The 15,329-nt window shown below is 41.1% G+C and overlaps 1 protein-coding gene across 1 annotated transcript; it reads left to right on the top strand.

Annotated features, from left to right (window-relative positions):
* The first annotated feature begins 153 nt into the window (after positions 1-153).
* rab3b (RAB3B, member RAS oncogene family) lies at positions 154-14,707 on the top strand. Its single transcript, XM_054789624.1, has 5 exons — positions 154-397; positions 1,104-1,328; positions 4,507-4,625; positions 4,692-4,816; positions 13,287-14,707. Exons 2-5 carry the CDS (start codon positions 1,104-1,106, stop codon positions 13,469-13,471), a joined length of 654 nt encoding a protein of 217 aa, XP_054645599.1. The 5' UTR covers positions 154-397; the 3' UTR covers positions 13,472-14,707.
* The last annotated feature ends 622 nt before the right edge of the window (positions 14,708-15,329 follow it).

The raw sequence follows: 15,329 nt of genomic DNA, 5'->3' as shown, positions 1-15,329 counted from the left end.
CAATAATAATGTTGATGATGTGGGCTTAACAAACATGTCTTCATGATTTCACGTAAAAGCTGCTGGACATGTCTTCCTCCTCGACATTTTTCATAAACAGCTGCTCCGTCACGCACGCGCACGCACGATGCGATGACTCATATCGGCGCGCGAGCACCTGCTTACAGGAGCGCGCATTGGAGGAGGAATCGCATGCACGCGTCCCGGGCCTCAGTGGGAGGAGGCGAACATTCCCGCGCCCCACCTTGAGTCCGCGTGCAGGCGAGCCTTCTTTGGCGCACCGTTCCCGCCATTTGGGAGCCCCAGCACCTGCCAGACGACGCCTGCTTCCCGCCACACACACACCTCACTCACTGTTGTTGTCTCACAGACAGCTGAGAGGACACGCCCAGCAGAGGTAAGAGACATGTCTGCATCCTTTAATAACCGCCTCCTCTTCGTCAACATCATCATCATCATGGTCATCGCTATACTGCTCATGCTAATGGTCTTATAGCATCCATAGGTGATGATGTCACCTCACAGTCTTCCTCAGCAGGTGTCCAGTTGCCATGGAGACGCCATGGCTGTCATCAGCTACACTGGAAGGTCACATGCAGCATTGTGGGCCAATCAGACGCTCTGTGACACGTGACAGGCTTTTATTTTGAATGCTTTGTGATAGTAAGAGGAACACAGATGCATCATTAGGGATGTAGTACAGTCCAGTAGACATGTATGCTAGTCCCACTGCCATGACTTCACTTAGTAAAAACACACAATGACTGCTAGCAACTCTTTTATTCACTCCCAAATGACTTTGCATGTTTTGCTAACTACCTACCTTGGAAAGATGTTTAAGGTTGGCTCTACATTAGCATCTGTGTGCTCCATGACACGGCCACCATCTTGTTAGCTTTCTGCTCACGTAGTACGCTAGTGCTCATTAAAAGTTCTAAAGCGCTTGTTTGTGCTGTCAGTAGAGCTAGCTCAGTGCTAACAAGCTTAAATGACGTCAATTAAGTATTTTATTGATTTCAGTAAATAGCAAGCAGTCTCAGATAGAAAAATTAACATTTGCAAAAGATGACCACATTCCTTTCTGTACTCAAACCAAATCTCAGATGGCCAAAGCGGACCAGCGCTACGGTCAACGGGATGGATCAGACCAGAACTTTGACTACATGTTCAAGTTGCTCATCATCGGCAACAGCAGCGTGGGAAAGACGTCCTTCCTGTTTCGCTACGCCGACGACTCCTTCAGCAACTCCTTTGTGAGCACAGTGGGCATCGACTTCAAGGTGAAGACGGTTTACCGCAACGACAAGAGGATCAAACTGCAGATATGGGTGAGCGCACGCACACGCACACAGGTGTCACGTGACATGATGTCTGTTAGTGTGACTTTATGTATGTAACACGCGTGTTCTATGTCAATGACCATCGAGCATCATCCATCCTGCTAATGTTGTCACTGCTTGGACGGTGGATGGTTGATGTTGCCATGACAGTAGCTCTCGCTCTCTCTCTCTCTCTCACTCACACATACACACACAGTCACAGTGTGTAGCTATCACTTTAACAAGCCTCTGTGGAGGAGGGGGTGGGGCATTGTTGAATACAGGAACACTTTCACAACCTTTGTATTGAAATGTGCCTATGACCTTTGACCTCTGACAGGACTGACAAACCGTTCTCTGCTCTGATGGCTCATGTAGTATTGATTGTAATGTTAATGTAGCATTGACGTAGCACGTTAGCTGGGATAGGCCCCAGCGTACCCCCGTGACCCTAGTGAGGATAAGCGGCATAGAAGATGGACGGATGGTTTTATATAACACTGATGTAGTGTTACTCCATGTTAATGGGGTAATGATGTACTGTTGATGTTGCATTGCTGCAGTGTAGTTTCCTAACAGAGGTGGGTAGTAACAAGTTGTAGCTGCATTTACTCCGGTGCATTTACTTCAGTAACTTTTTGGATAAATTGTTGTTGTCAGAGTAGTTTTAATGCAACATACTTTTTACTTTTTTTTTCTTTTTTTTGGCATTTCAATTTCTATTGACATTTTTTTTAATACAAAACAAAGTAAACAAACATGAAGTGCCAACATGGGAGATTGATTTCAAGTCCGTTGTTCCATTTCCGTTGCTCAGTTCCAGTATTCAGTATATGTTTTGTCGCTGTTTGGATGTAAACATTGTCTATTTAGTCCATTTGTCGTCGAACTGGGTCTCATGTAACCGTAGGCGGTGCGTCAGCCTTTCTATCGTGTAAATTTCCTCTACTATTGCAGTCCACTGTTCCTGTGTAGGGGCATCCTCCCTTCCCCATGTCCTTGTAATGGCCTTTTTGCCTGCTACCAACAGAATCTCTACCAGATATCTGTCCTTCCCCTGTGCATTCTCTTCATTTGGAGTCCTCAAATGTATAATCATGCAAGACAAAAGGAACGGATATCCAAGTACTTCCTTTAGTATACCGGCCAACATTTTCCAAAATTGCAATATCTTATCACATTTCCAAAAGATGTGTGAATGATCTGCATCCACAGTTCCACACCCCCTCCAACAAGGCATTATTTTATGTAGTAGCTTACCCTTGACCCCTGGTGTAACAAAAAAACATATGATATTCTTCCAGGTGAAGTCCCTCCAGGTCTGCTGACTGGTGGATGTAGTGCGTCTTCAACATGCTTAAGCTCTCTTCCTTGGCAATTTTGATTTTAAATTCTATTTCCAATTTCTCTTTTATATACTTAGTGGAGTGCCTATTATCTACCACTGCTCTGTATAGTTCAGAAATAATTCTACGATCCATACGATTACAGTATGATTCGTATCACAGCAGTCGCTTCCCAGGAGGGGTCTACCTTCATCTCCTTTATGTAATGGTCCCTGAGTTGTAAATACCTATGAAAATCAAGCTTATCGAGATTATACTTTTCTTTTAAGTTGTGGAACCTCTCCAGCTGCCCCCCCTTCACTTTTTACTTTTACTTGAGTATTTTTGTGAAGAAAAAAATGATACTTTTACTCTTTTCTATTGAGTTACATTCCGCTCACTACTTTTATTTTGGTCTGTTTATTACTGCTTGCACGAGTTGTTTGTTTTGGTTTGGCGGAGTCTCCTGCCTTAGGCGCTGTCACATCATGCTGTTTCACCAATCCAACGTAACCACGAGTGACGTTTGACTCCATTTCACCAATCAAACGGAGCCAGACAGTCACATGACCGTACATGAAATCTCCACGGACCCACAGAGAACCCATACCCATATCCGCTCACTGGAGGTATGGATCCCTTTCCTTTCTTCAAATTACGAAACTGTCGCTCAGTGTCCACACAAGCCTTCCAGTGTCTGCAGCCCGTGAGAGACTTTTTAGTCATGCAGGACTTCTGTTGACTGCTAAAAGATCCCAGCGTAACCGATGGTCTTTGGATGACTGCTGACATCTTGCAAGCTCAGACTGAATAAAGGATGGCAGCCACGGCTTCAGGAGGCACTTTTATTCTTGCTCACAGCTTAAAGACCCATTCTCGCCGCACACAACACACTTCTGGCCTTCAAAACAACATCCACATCCTAACTAAATAAGCGTGTCATAAAAAAGAGCTCACACCAGCTTCACTGCAAGAACCCTGAGAGCCATCTACTGTTGAAGTCACTTCACTGAGTGATTCTTTCTGACAGAACATGCAAAAACACACATTTTTACAAGCGTATACACACACACACACACACACACACACACACACACACGTACTGATACATAAAGCACTGTATGCACAGACTGCTTTGTTTGTGTTTTTCTGTGTAATCTCTGCCAACTGAGCCTATTGTGCTCTTCCGAGTGTAAACAACAAAGAACTTAATACAACGTCTTGTGGCTGAATTTGCCTTACGTAATTTGTATTAGTTGAAGGGATATTGTTGGGCAATATCTGAATTTGCACATTCCTGTTTTATATTGTCTATTTGACAATCATACTCTGATTTTAGAGAATACATCATTGTAGTTACTACTTAGTACTTGAGTAGTTTTTTCACTGAATTGTTAGTTACTCTTACTAAAGTAATTAGTTGGCGGACTACGTTTTACTTTTACCTGAGTCATATTATTCTAAAGTACCGTAACAGTACTCTGACTCGAGTACAAGTTTCGTCTACTCTACCCACCTCTGCTCCTATCATAGTTTGTTGTGGGTCTTGAACCTGCGGCCTTCCAGAAACAAAGTCTGATGATGTAATGTGTTGGAGGACAGTGAGTCATGGTCCAAATGTGGCCTCCACCTGCTTGTATGCGCTCCCTACGTGGTTTCCTGAACATCAATGCAGACAGCGCCTCATGATTGTGCTGGTGATGGATACATAGAAGCTAGAAATGATCTAGAAAGGCCATGAGGAGAAGGAGTTGTCCACCTGTTCTTTACACCTGTCGAATGTGGTCCACAGTGTTCACAGGCTTCTGATTGTCTTCTGATTAGGTGTGACTGACTCTGAGGTTATGTGTTTCTGCGGCCAGGACACGGCGGGACAGGAGCGGTACCGCACCATCACCACGGCGTACTACCGTGGCGCCATGGGCTTCATCCTCATGTATGACATCACCAACGAGGAGTCGTTCAACGCCGTGCAGGACTGGTGTGTGATGGGCCGCATCTCTGTGCGAGTGTTGGACGCCTAGCTTTTGACGTCTTTGTCTTTCAGGGCCACTCAAATCAAGACGTACTCGTGGGACAACGCCCAGGTCATCATGGTGGGCAACAAGTGTGACATGGACGAGGAGCGAGTGGTCGCGCCCGAGAAAGGAAAACACCTGGCAGACCAACTGGGTGAGGAGCAAGAAAGCAATTTGTTTTTATTTCATTTCTGGCCTTCAGCGGTGGTTGGACAAGTTGTTTCCAGGTTGACCACGTCATGTTTGAGCTCATATTATAATATTTGTCTTTTAAACAGCTTCAGGTTAAACGGCAGAGTCACGTGTTGTTTTAAAACCACATGGTAAACTTCTGCTACAGTGGAACTCGTTCAAGTCGACCTCGCTTATGTGGTCCATCTCATTAATTTCCGCTTAAGTCGACGTCGACATACAATAACAGTCCAAAATTTTGACACACTTTGCCTTGCTTTTGATAAAGAAAAAAATGCCAAAAACTGCAAAAATCCAAGGCACTCTCTTACAAACAAAATACACTATGTGAGTTCAAAACAGGTGTTCCGCCAATAGGACTTCTCCACTTGCAAGAGGGCGTGTCATAGTGGAAAGCACACCTATGTGGGCATAACACCATCAGATGGCAGTGTTAACCCCAAACACAAAAACATTTTATTTTAAAAGAATAAAGCAGTCTATAAATACACAGTGAAATCAATGTCCTCATTCACTACTGGGTATTTTGTGGCTTGAAGTTCATAAATCTAAAAGGTCTCACGTTTCATATCTTTAATCCAGTTTCCTTTTCGTATGGTGTCTGGTTTATGGTATATTCCAGTGGTCCCCAACCCCCGGGCCGCGGACCGATACTGGGCCGTGGGTCATTTGGTACAGGGCCGGACAGAAAGAAAAAATTTCTATTATTTCATTTTTTTTCAATGTTTTATTTTGAAAAGTGTCCGGATTCTCTCTGTTACATCCGTCTCACTTGACGCATGTCCTTTGTGCGTGTGCTAACTTTATCTCATGCCGCACAGATAGACTACTACTGTATTTTTACCATTTTTCTTTCACCTCATATTTGGTGTCAAATGCTGATACTATGTGGGAATGCATAAAGGTAAGTTTTGATGACTTATTGAGTGCTAATGTGCACATTTGTCTCAAGTTAATTCATGCTAGCGTACTGCCTTTTACCACACACGTCAAACAGCCATGTAATAATCTCTCTGGAAAAACTTGGCTGGAACTTGAACTGGTGGATGGTGGGTCGGCATTCCTTTTGTGCTTTTAATTTGATGTTATTCATGTCTTAGTTTTACACAATACATCATAAATAAGATAAATTAGATCGCTCTTAGGCTGGCAGGGTTATCCATCCATCCATTTTCTATGCCGCTTATCCTCAAGGGGGTAATGGAGGTATGCTGGAGCCTATCCCAGCTGACTTCCGGCGAGAGGCGGGGTACACCCTGGACTGGTCGCCAGCCAATCGCAGGGCACATATAGAAAAAACAAGCCAAGACATGACAGTAGTCTTGCAAATGATGAAATTGTTTATTTTAAGTTCCTTTTCAAGATTCAAGAGAGTTTTATTGTCATGTGCATAGTACAACAGCAGTTATACCATGCAATGAAAATCTTATTCTGTTCATTCTCCCAAGAAAAGAAAGAAAACAAATGAAAGAATAAGAACATAAGAAACATAAACACATAAACATAAACATATATACCAATAAATTAAGCAACAACAACAGAAGAGACATTAATACAAGTAAATAATACAAATAAATAAATAAATAAAGTGCTATGAGTGTGTGCGTGTGTTGCGTGCGGCGTGTGCGAGTGCTTCGTTGAGGAGCCTGATGGCCTGTGGGTAAAAGCTGTTTGCCAGCCTTGTGGTCCTGGACTTCAAACTCCTGTAGCGTCTGCCTGACGGTAGGAGTGTGAATAATGAGTGTTGTGGATGTGTGCTGTCCTTGATGAGGTTGTGTGTTCTGCGTAGGACTCTAGTTTTATAAATGTCTTGCAGTGAGGGGAGGGCTGCCCCAACAATGTTCTGTGAGGTCTTGATCACCCGCTGGAGTGCCTTCCTATCACGTGTTGTACAGTTACCGTACCAAACAGTGATGGAGGCGGTAAGGACACTTTCGATAGTGCATCTGTAGAAGCAACTCAGGATTGTGGTGGACATGCCAAATTTCCTCAGTCTTCTCAGGAAGTACAGTCTCCTTTGGGACTTCTTCAGAATTTGTTGGGTGTGAATGATTGTCCAAAAATGTCTTTGTTTGTCACATATTGGTGCAATGATTACAATAGTTACATTTATGAGCCGACTGGTCCCGACCTTAGCCATGTCTGTTTGGACGCTGGTGGTTGGTAGATATGAAACAGTTTATCTTTCAGAGTCAGACACATTTTGAAATAGAGCCTCTGGAAATATTTGTCTTAGAGTCTGATCCGTCTCAATAATATGTGATACTGAAAATAATGCCATCCTTATTTTGGCTCTCTTTCCAGCAGCGAGCCCCGATTCAAATGTGTAACACGATCACAAGCGTTTTTGAGTGTTTTTATTGTACACTCTTTCTTGAAATCTGGCTACTATTTCTCCAGATTGGGCCTCATCAGTCTCTTGGTCACAAATTCTACATGCTCTTTATAGTTGACCACATTGTATATATTATCTTTCAGCAACTTGAATGACAGCTTTTGCCATGTACAACAGTATTTCTGTCTGTGGGTTTTCTGAAAATAGTAGTATTTAAGCTGCCCTTATGGTTTTTAAAAATAGGAGTGTTAAAAAAAAAATGTGTCTAAAAGTGTCTAAAAAGTTGATCCCTGTAATCCAGGTAAAGTCTGGTATTTGGATTAATACTACACTAGGTCCCCAATTTACGAACACAATTGGTTCCACGATCGTTCTTATGTCGAATTGTTCTTAAGTAGGGGGAAAGGTAATATTACCAATGATATAGGTACTACATGTACGTGTATACATATACAGTATATGTGTATGTATGTAAATATGAGTTTGGATGCAGTAGTAATATTAAACAAGGATAATTAATGAAAACAACAATAATAAAAAGTGATATAATAATACGTAATGATAAATGTTATTTACCTTTTGAAGAGGAGTGGCCGAGCATACGTCGTTGCTTGTGGTGGAGGAGGAGGAGATATTGAAAAAAAGTACAAATCGTCATCGTCGTTAGACTCTTCTAAAAGAGGTAGTGTTCTGTGGTTGGTGTAGAATTAAGCAGGCTTATTAACTCTTCATAAACTTTAATCACACGCTCTGTTCGGGTTGTATAATTTAGCTTTCCATTTAGGTTTATCTCCCCAGTGTCTAACTCTTCCTGTGTTGGTCCCATTAGCTCTAACGCTGCCTCTGTTGGTCCCATTAGCAATGTCACAGTGCCCTCTACTGGTCAAGCATGTAAAGTAGCAGTAGAAATACTGATGGAGCGACTACAAGGCAAAATAAAATAAAATATAGACCAGTCGGCTTGTGTTCGTATCCGCGAATGTTCGCTAGTCGGGTGTTCGTAAGTTGGGGACCTAGTGTATTAACAAATTTGTGTAATTCTGTCTCTGACCCAGACCAAAACAAACATATATATACTGGCCCCACCTTATGTATTTAAGGAACTTATTCTCCTTATTAAAGACAGAAGTCCTGCTCCCATTTGATCCCCTTTGGTAGAGGTCTGCCAATGATATAGCATTCATAGCCCAACTTTTTACTTGTCTAAATATTTTATCTTCAAAAACAAAAATATTAGGGATGCTCCGATCGATTGGCCACCGACCAATATTGTCTGATTTCTTTAAAAAAAACACGTGATCTGCGTATGCTGATAAACGCCTTTCAAAGCCGATCACAAAAACTGAGTGATGTGCGGCGGCACATCCTACATGTCTGCTGTGTCACGTAGGGTTGCCAGCAAAATGACGTGTCTCGTATTGAGCTTGACATAGGCTACGCCAATCAATGCCGGCGTGTTTGATGACTCCCTTACCAAACCTATCTTCGGTCGACTATTCTTGCATCTCTGTTTAGCTAGCTAGTGTTATCCGCCTAGCTTCTGGTGTTCGGACTCCAAAATGTGACTTTTTTACCACAGTGACATTTTGTTTTTAAAACATACAAGCAATGCGGTTAGTTCGGAGCTCGTTTCTGTCCCACGGGGAAGCCACGTGGGGTATTTTTTTAACTTTTTCAAGTGTCACTAAACAACTTTACTCTCTTGTTGTCATTTTGCTAATTATGTCTTGTTATCAAAACACTATTTGTGTGTGGTTGTATCTCTATTATTATTTTTTTTATTATAGTTGAATTCTACTTGGTGGAAATTCACTTATCACGGTGTGAAACCAATTAACAGCGATAAAAGAGGGATGGCTGTACTTAGAAACAGATCATGTAAGGCTATCTTTGCATGATGTAACTGGTCTACCAGGTGAGTTATTAAGGCATTTATGTATACAGACTGCCGTCAGATAAGTTAGTTGCATACACAAGCATTTTCAGCAACTGTACAGCAGTGGGCGGTAAAGTCAAAGCAACTGTCTGACCCACAGACGGCTATTCTATTTTTTTTTTTTTTTTTTTTTTTTTTTTATGGCGGCTATTCTAAAATGGGCGTCTCGTCAATTTCGTGTATAAACCGCACCCCGATTTTTTGCTTCTTACCAGTGGAAAAAAAGTGCGGTTTATACACGGTGCTTTACGGTACTTCAATCCTTACATTTATTGATGCAATACATCATTCGCCAATTTTGCCCAGGATTTCAGAAACAGATGTAGGATGGCTAACTTTACTAATGGGATGTCAGCCTCTGCACACATTGCTACAAAGTCTTCAACAAACTGTAATCCTTGTGCTTGTGATTTAGGAAGACGTAGTCACCAATGCAATTCCAATTGCGTTATTAATGTAAGATATTTATTATGACACCCTTATTTTGTTTACACAATTAGACAGTATGCCGAGAACAGCGCTCTTATTTTGATGGCCGGATGTGTGTTGAGAATGTCTGTTGATGGTTAAGACCATCTGAGAGCAAGAATAGGCGTGCCTCTCGTCCTTATTTCACACAGAATTTGCACAACGACAGCAGGCATCGTAAAACGCTCGTTTGCATTAACAAGCGGTAAAAGACAACTGTGTAAACACACTCATAAAGCCTGGCACCCGCACTGCCACACAAGAATGCTCTACTAAACTAAGCTAACCCCTCTAGCTTCCATTCACACTCAGTGAGAGAGGAGTTTTCAAGTTTTTCACCAACTTTTGCTGGTGTTTCTGGTCGCTGTTTCGACATGATTAGTTCGGGAGGCGCCGGGGCTAGTGTTTGTGATGAGATTCCACCGGGGAAATACTTCCCCACACAAATGTTTCTTCTCACGATGACAGCATTTCATTCACATTATGTCAATTTCCACGATATTAACAGTAGATTCCATTTTTATTGGCCAATTTCGCAATTCCATCCGCAATTCTGTAAATGTGGAAATCATAGGACCGTAGAGTACCTGTTGTAACTCTAATTTTAGATCCTGAGTAGGGTTATAGGCAAGACATGTAGAAAAGTCTACCCTGTTGAGTTGGCGACAACACCACCTTTATCTGCCTTTTTAATAACAATCTCCTTGCGATTAAAAACAAAAGCGCATTTTTCTTTAGATGAGTTATTAAAATGCTTGGACGTCCTCTTGTTCCCGAACAAATTATCAATATCAAAATTGACTTTTTTCGCAAATTTATTTGATGTAGTATTCTGTACCAAAGTGCAAAAAGTGGATTTAGGTTTAAATTGTAATCTTTGTCTATTAAGTGTGGTCTGACTTCAACCTGTAACACTTATCCAATCCAATCCACTTTATTTATATAGCACATTTTATAAACACTGTTTGCAAAGTGCTGCACAGACTAGCAAAACCACTAATAATAAGTAAATAAGGGAATGCAAATGTAAGTGTAAATAAAAAGTAAAAATCACTAAAGTAAAAACTAAAAATCCAATAAATAAAAACAAAGAAACGTACAACAGTAAAATATTTAAACAGGAAGTAAAAACAATAAAAAGCAAAACATTCCAAGAAGTAGGTAAAAAAAAATATAAATAAATAAGTACATTGAATTAAAAACTAAAATAACTAAAACAATTAAAACAAAAAAAAAGTAAAAGACACAGAGAACCACACGACTCACGCCGAGTTAAAAGCCAGAGAATAAAAGTGGGTTTTAAGACGAGACTTAAAGCTTTCAATTGTGGGGGCCGTTTTTACATGAGGGGGGAGAGTGTGGTCTGGTCTTAGGCACCACCAGTTGGAGCTGGCCTTCGGACCTCAATGTGCGCGCTGGAGTGTAGATTTGGATGAGGTCCGAGATGTACTGAGGGGCCAGCCCATTCAAAGCCTTAAAAACAAACAATAAAATCTTAAAATCAATCCTAAAACGCACAGGAAACCAGTGCAGGGAGGCTAAAATTGGGGTAATATGCTCCCTCTTTTTGGTTCCTGTTAAAAGCCGTGCTGCAGAGTTCTGGACTAACTGTAAGCGAGAAAGTAATTTATGGTTTATTCCCGAGTAAAGCGCATTACAGTAGTCCAGACGTGACCAAATAAAAGCGTGCATGGCTTGTTCAAAATGTTGAAATGATAAAAATGATTTGACTTTGGATAAAAGCCGAAAATTATAAAAACAAGATTTTACAACGGCGTTGATTTGTTTATTAAGTTTAAAATCACTATCAATTATGACGCCAAGGCTGGTGGCTGTGGGACTGACTTGATTCTTGATGGGGCCCAAGTCCAAGAGGGGGTCATTATTACTTATAGGATTCATCCTGTACCATGTGTGCAGGTGTAGTGGGCTTCCTGTAGAAGAGGTCAATTTTAGTGTCAAATTCCTTAGCAGAATAAGTGGGAGCAAACGATAATCCTTTGGACATCAGCTGGACACTTTCATCTGACAGAGGCTTATTGGAAATGTTGATCACTGCATACAGTATGTCTTGTTCTGCTTGAAAAAACTGTGTCCAAAATAGGGCCGTCAAAAGCAGTACGTTAACGGCGGTTATTTAATTAATTACGTAAAAATCTTTAGCGCAATTAATGCACACGCATCATGTCAAGCCTCTGTCATGACGGCGGACGGAAGCCTAGTGTAGTGTCCCCACACAGTCACACAAAGTCTGACGCCCCTTTATAACTTTATTCTTACCTGAGCACATCTTCAGCAGTGCAATTCCAACACCATTTACTGTATGTATCTCCCACTCACAAAACACGTCTCTAGTCCTCCTTGGAATGACACTTCCTCATTGTCACGAGACGGCCGTGAGTTGCATTTATGGACACTCCGAAAATCACAGTAATGTCTTAATTATGCGGGTATGTGTGGTTTAAATGAACAGAAAGACAAAGAAAAACAATAAGTGGATATTCTTAACACTCACTAACATAACTCTTACTGCAGAAGTACAATTTGATGCATTTAAGAATGTTCAGAAATCCCAGAAAATACATCTACATTTAAAACGTGAATTCACCTTAAATTACTTGGTGTTTCTGAACGCAACTCTTCATGGCTCATAATAACACAGTTAAAGTGTGATTCAAATGTTGTGCTACTGTTAAAGAGACTAGTGTTAGGCAACAAGATTTTCAGACATGTGTGCTGTCTTTTAGCTTGTGTTAAATTTTCAGTTCATTTGGAGCTGTTAATACACACAAATGTACATGTAATAGTGTCCTGTCATTTATCTCTTTCATCATTTATCTTTTTTTCATAAAATACAGTAAAAAATTGAATATTTCACACAGTTGCAAATGGTGATTAATCATGATGAATTAAGTGGGAAACTGTGATTAATTGGATTAACCTTTTTAATCATTTGACAGCCCTAGTCCAAACTTTTGACTGGTATATGGTTGATGTGAGATACAAAGGGGTAATTTCTATGAAAAATGGGAGAGTTGACAATGTGCTGTGGTATTGGTAACGTCATCGTTATCGCAGTGCAAAGTAAGCGCCAAAATAAAAGCATGGCAGCATTAGCCTGGATTTTACCACAGCAACAAAATACGCCTATTCGATTTTTTATTTTTTTAGGTTGTTAACCACCGGAAGAAAGATTTGTGCGTGTACGAAAGCTTTATTGTCATGTTGGTCAAGACATACAACCAAACTGACGCAGCAGCTCTGTTAGATAAGAGTATAAAATATCATATGAAAACACAAGGATCAAATGAAAAATCTGCACAAACCATGTCAGGAAACTGCTGTAAAAGACTTTATTATCACCCATTCTCCTTATGTATCTAGACAAAATCACAGGTAAATGTGCAGGCAATGGCTAATTTCGGTGTGGCCAGCCAGCCAGTCTACATAAATGGGTTCCACTGTATTGAACGAGTTAAACCACGTCTTGTCTCATATTTGTCAAGACGAAACAATGAATACGCAATCATGCCACGCCATTATTAACACTAATGTGCTGTCAGGTGTGAAAGACTTTTGTCTAATAACACGTTAGCCATAATAAATGAATAAAAACAATCCATGACTTCCCACCAGTGACCACCGAGACTGGAGAACTTTACATCCTGTCTTTCTCATCTTTGTGCCTAACAGGCTTCGAGTACTATGAGGCTAGCGCCAAGGAGAACATCAACGTGCGGCAGGTCTTTGAGCGGCTGGTGGACATCATCTGCGTCAAGATGTCCGAGCGAGTCGACGTGGAGGCGCCGGCAGCCCCCGGTGCCAAAACCACCAGACTGAGCGACAAGCCCGCCCAGCTACCGCAGAAGTGCTGCTGATGGGTCATCAGCTGTCGTCAATCAACTATCCTAACATTCCTCAGTCCACGCTAGTGAGCCGTCAATCATGCTAAGCCACATGGGTCACATGACCACGTCTCAGACACGCACACACACACACACACACGCTAACACACACTATGACTTGTTTGACCGTCATCTATCTTGTTGTCATGTTGTCTTCATTGTGTAGGCCTCCGCCAAGGCACAACACATGTGAACCAGTTGGTTTATTCCGTTTACCTTTGTAGCCCAAAACTCTTTAATATGTTCGAATGTGAAAGTCAAAACATGGCCGACGACCTCGACAAAGAGACAAATTGACTGCCAGCAGTCCAGATGATTGCGTCCCGCTGATGTGACATCGTTGTCGAAACACTTTTCCTTGTGCCATATTTATGAAAGCAAGCAAACTTAAGACTAAACAAAAGGAGAAATATTATTATCAAGCACACCAAATAACGCGAGTGCAGGAAGCAAACGCCACTGCTGCTCACCTTCTGATTTGCTGCTTCTCACTGAGCTGCATTCTAGAACAATCCGTACTCAACTTGAAGGCTGCGCCACCAATGCACAACTCTCAGGCCGAGCTGCAGCCGCCCTCGTCAGTCCTCGCTGTGCTCTTAGTACGAGCAAACGCTTCCCTACTTGCACTTAGCAAAGAAGGAATGAAGGAAGATGGCGTGAGGCTTGATGAGCTAGCCCTGCGGAGTGGCCCACTCATGGTGTGTAACTAGTACCAGGGCCCACATGGGGGATGAGAAGATGTTGTCGTGTTTCCTTCCCTGTGTGTGTGTGTTGCATTTGATTATCATGATATTTACTGTTGTGAGTGCTTTGTGTTTGTGCACAGTATCTTTGAGCAAAGTGTGACATCATGAGCTGATGAAATGACATACAGTATGTGTGCAAAAGAAGGAAAAAAAAAACCCTAAAACTTGAGTGCATTTCTGGTACAATCTTCTGCCAAAATGCTTCTTTAGCTGCGTCACACAGCTCACGTTTTGTGTGTAACTGATGACGATATTGTTGATTATTTATGGTGACTTTGTAAATGATAGATTTAGAAGTTATTCTGTGGAGTTATTTTTGATGCTGTGTATAGAAAGTTGATGTAAACTTGTTGTCAGTTCACCACTGTTTGGGGGAGAAGCACAAAGTGAATGTACAAACTATTGTCAATGTTTGTATATTATAGATGCAGTTTAGTATAGTAAAAATAATAATCTTTAATCATGTCGTTTGTCTGATTTGACTTTTTGTCTTTTTTTTTAAACATACTAAGACTCAAATTCAAATGATAAGATGAGAATGTCATTCTTAACATTGGAATTACTGTACTGTAGTTTCAAACTGAGGCAATCATACACTCGTCAGGATTGTTTTTTCTCAATTCATATTTTTACATTGGGAATTTCATATCCATAAAGAAAACTTTGGATAGTTTTTTATAACCATTTTTATAACCAAACTTAATTTCAACGTTTTGGGACTCCTCCACAGATAAATTTAAAAATAACATGCTGACAAAAAAATGTTGGCTCAATTAGGTTATGGCTTTTTAGTAATAGGCCCTTTTTGTTGTTATTCATTTTTTCTATTATTTTTATTTTCTTTTTATTATTTCCACATATAAGTGTTTTACATTTACATTTACAATCGTTGCTCTCTATTGTCCTCGTACTTTGTTAAATAAAGCGCTACCAAAAAAAATCCTCCAGTCGTACAGCCATAGACGCCGCATCGAGCGCCGAGCCGTACGTCAACGTCTCCGCCATATTGGATGTGTCAAGGCTGCGCTGGAAATGAATACCAGTAAATGTACTTACTTTCATTAAGAGCCTTTCTACAAAGAAAT

This window comes from Dunckerocampus dactyliophorus, chromosome 10 (assembly GCF_027744805.1).
Source record: "Dunckerocampus dactyliophorus isolate RoL2022-P2 chromosome 10, RoL_Ddac_1.1, whole genome shotgun sequence".
NCBI classification, from domain to species: domain Eukaryota; kingdom Metazoa; phylum Chordata; class Actinopteri; order Syngnathiformes; family Syngnathidae; genus Dunckerocampus; species Dunckerocampus dactyliophorus.
Note: the sequence above shows the minus strand (reverse complement) of the source record. Positions and strands in the feature narration are given on the sequence as shown.

Excerpts from the sequence above, each read along its gene's own strand:
- rab3b (XM_054789624.1), top strand. The coding sequence starts at position 1,104 with ATGGCCAAAGCGGACCAGCGCTACGGTCAACGGGATGGATCAGACCAG. Across the intron at positions 1,329-4,506 it reads GGATCAAACTGCAGATATGG|GACACGGCGGGACAGGAGCG; the intron begins GTGAGCGCACGC and ends TTCTGCGGCCAG. Across the intron at positions 4,817-13,286 it reads ACACCTGGCAGACCAACTGG|GCTTCGAGTACTATGAGGCT; the intron begins GTGAGGAGCAAG and ends TGTGCCTAACAG.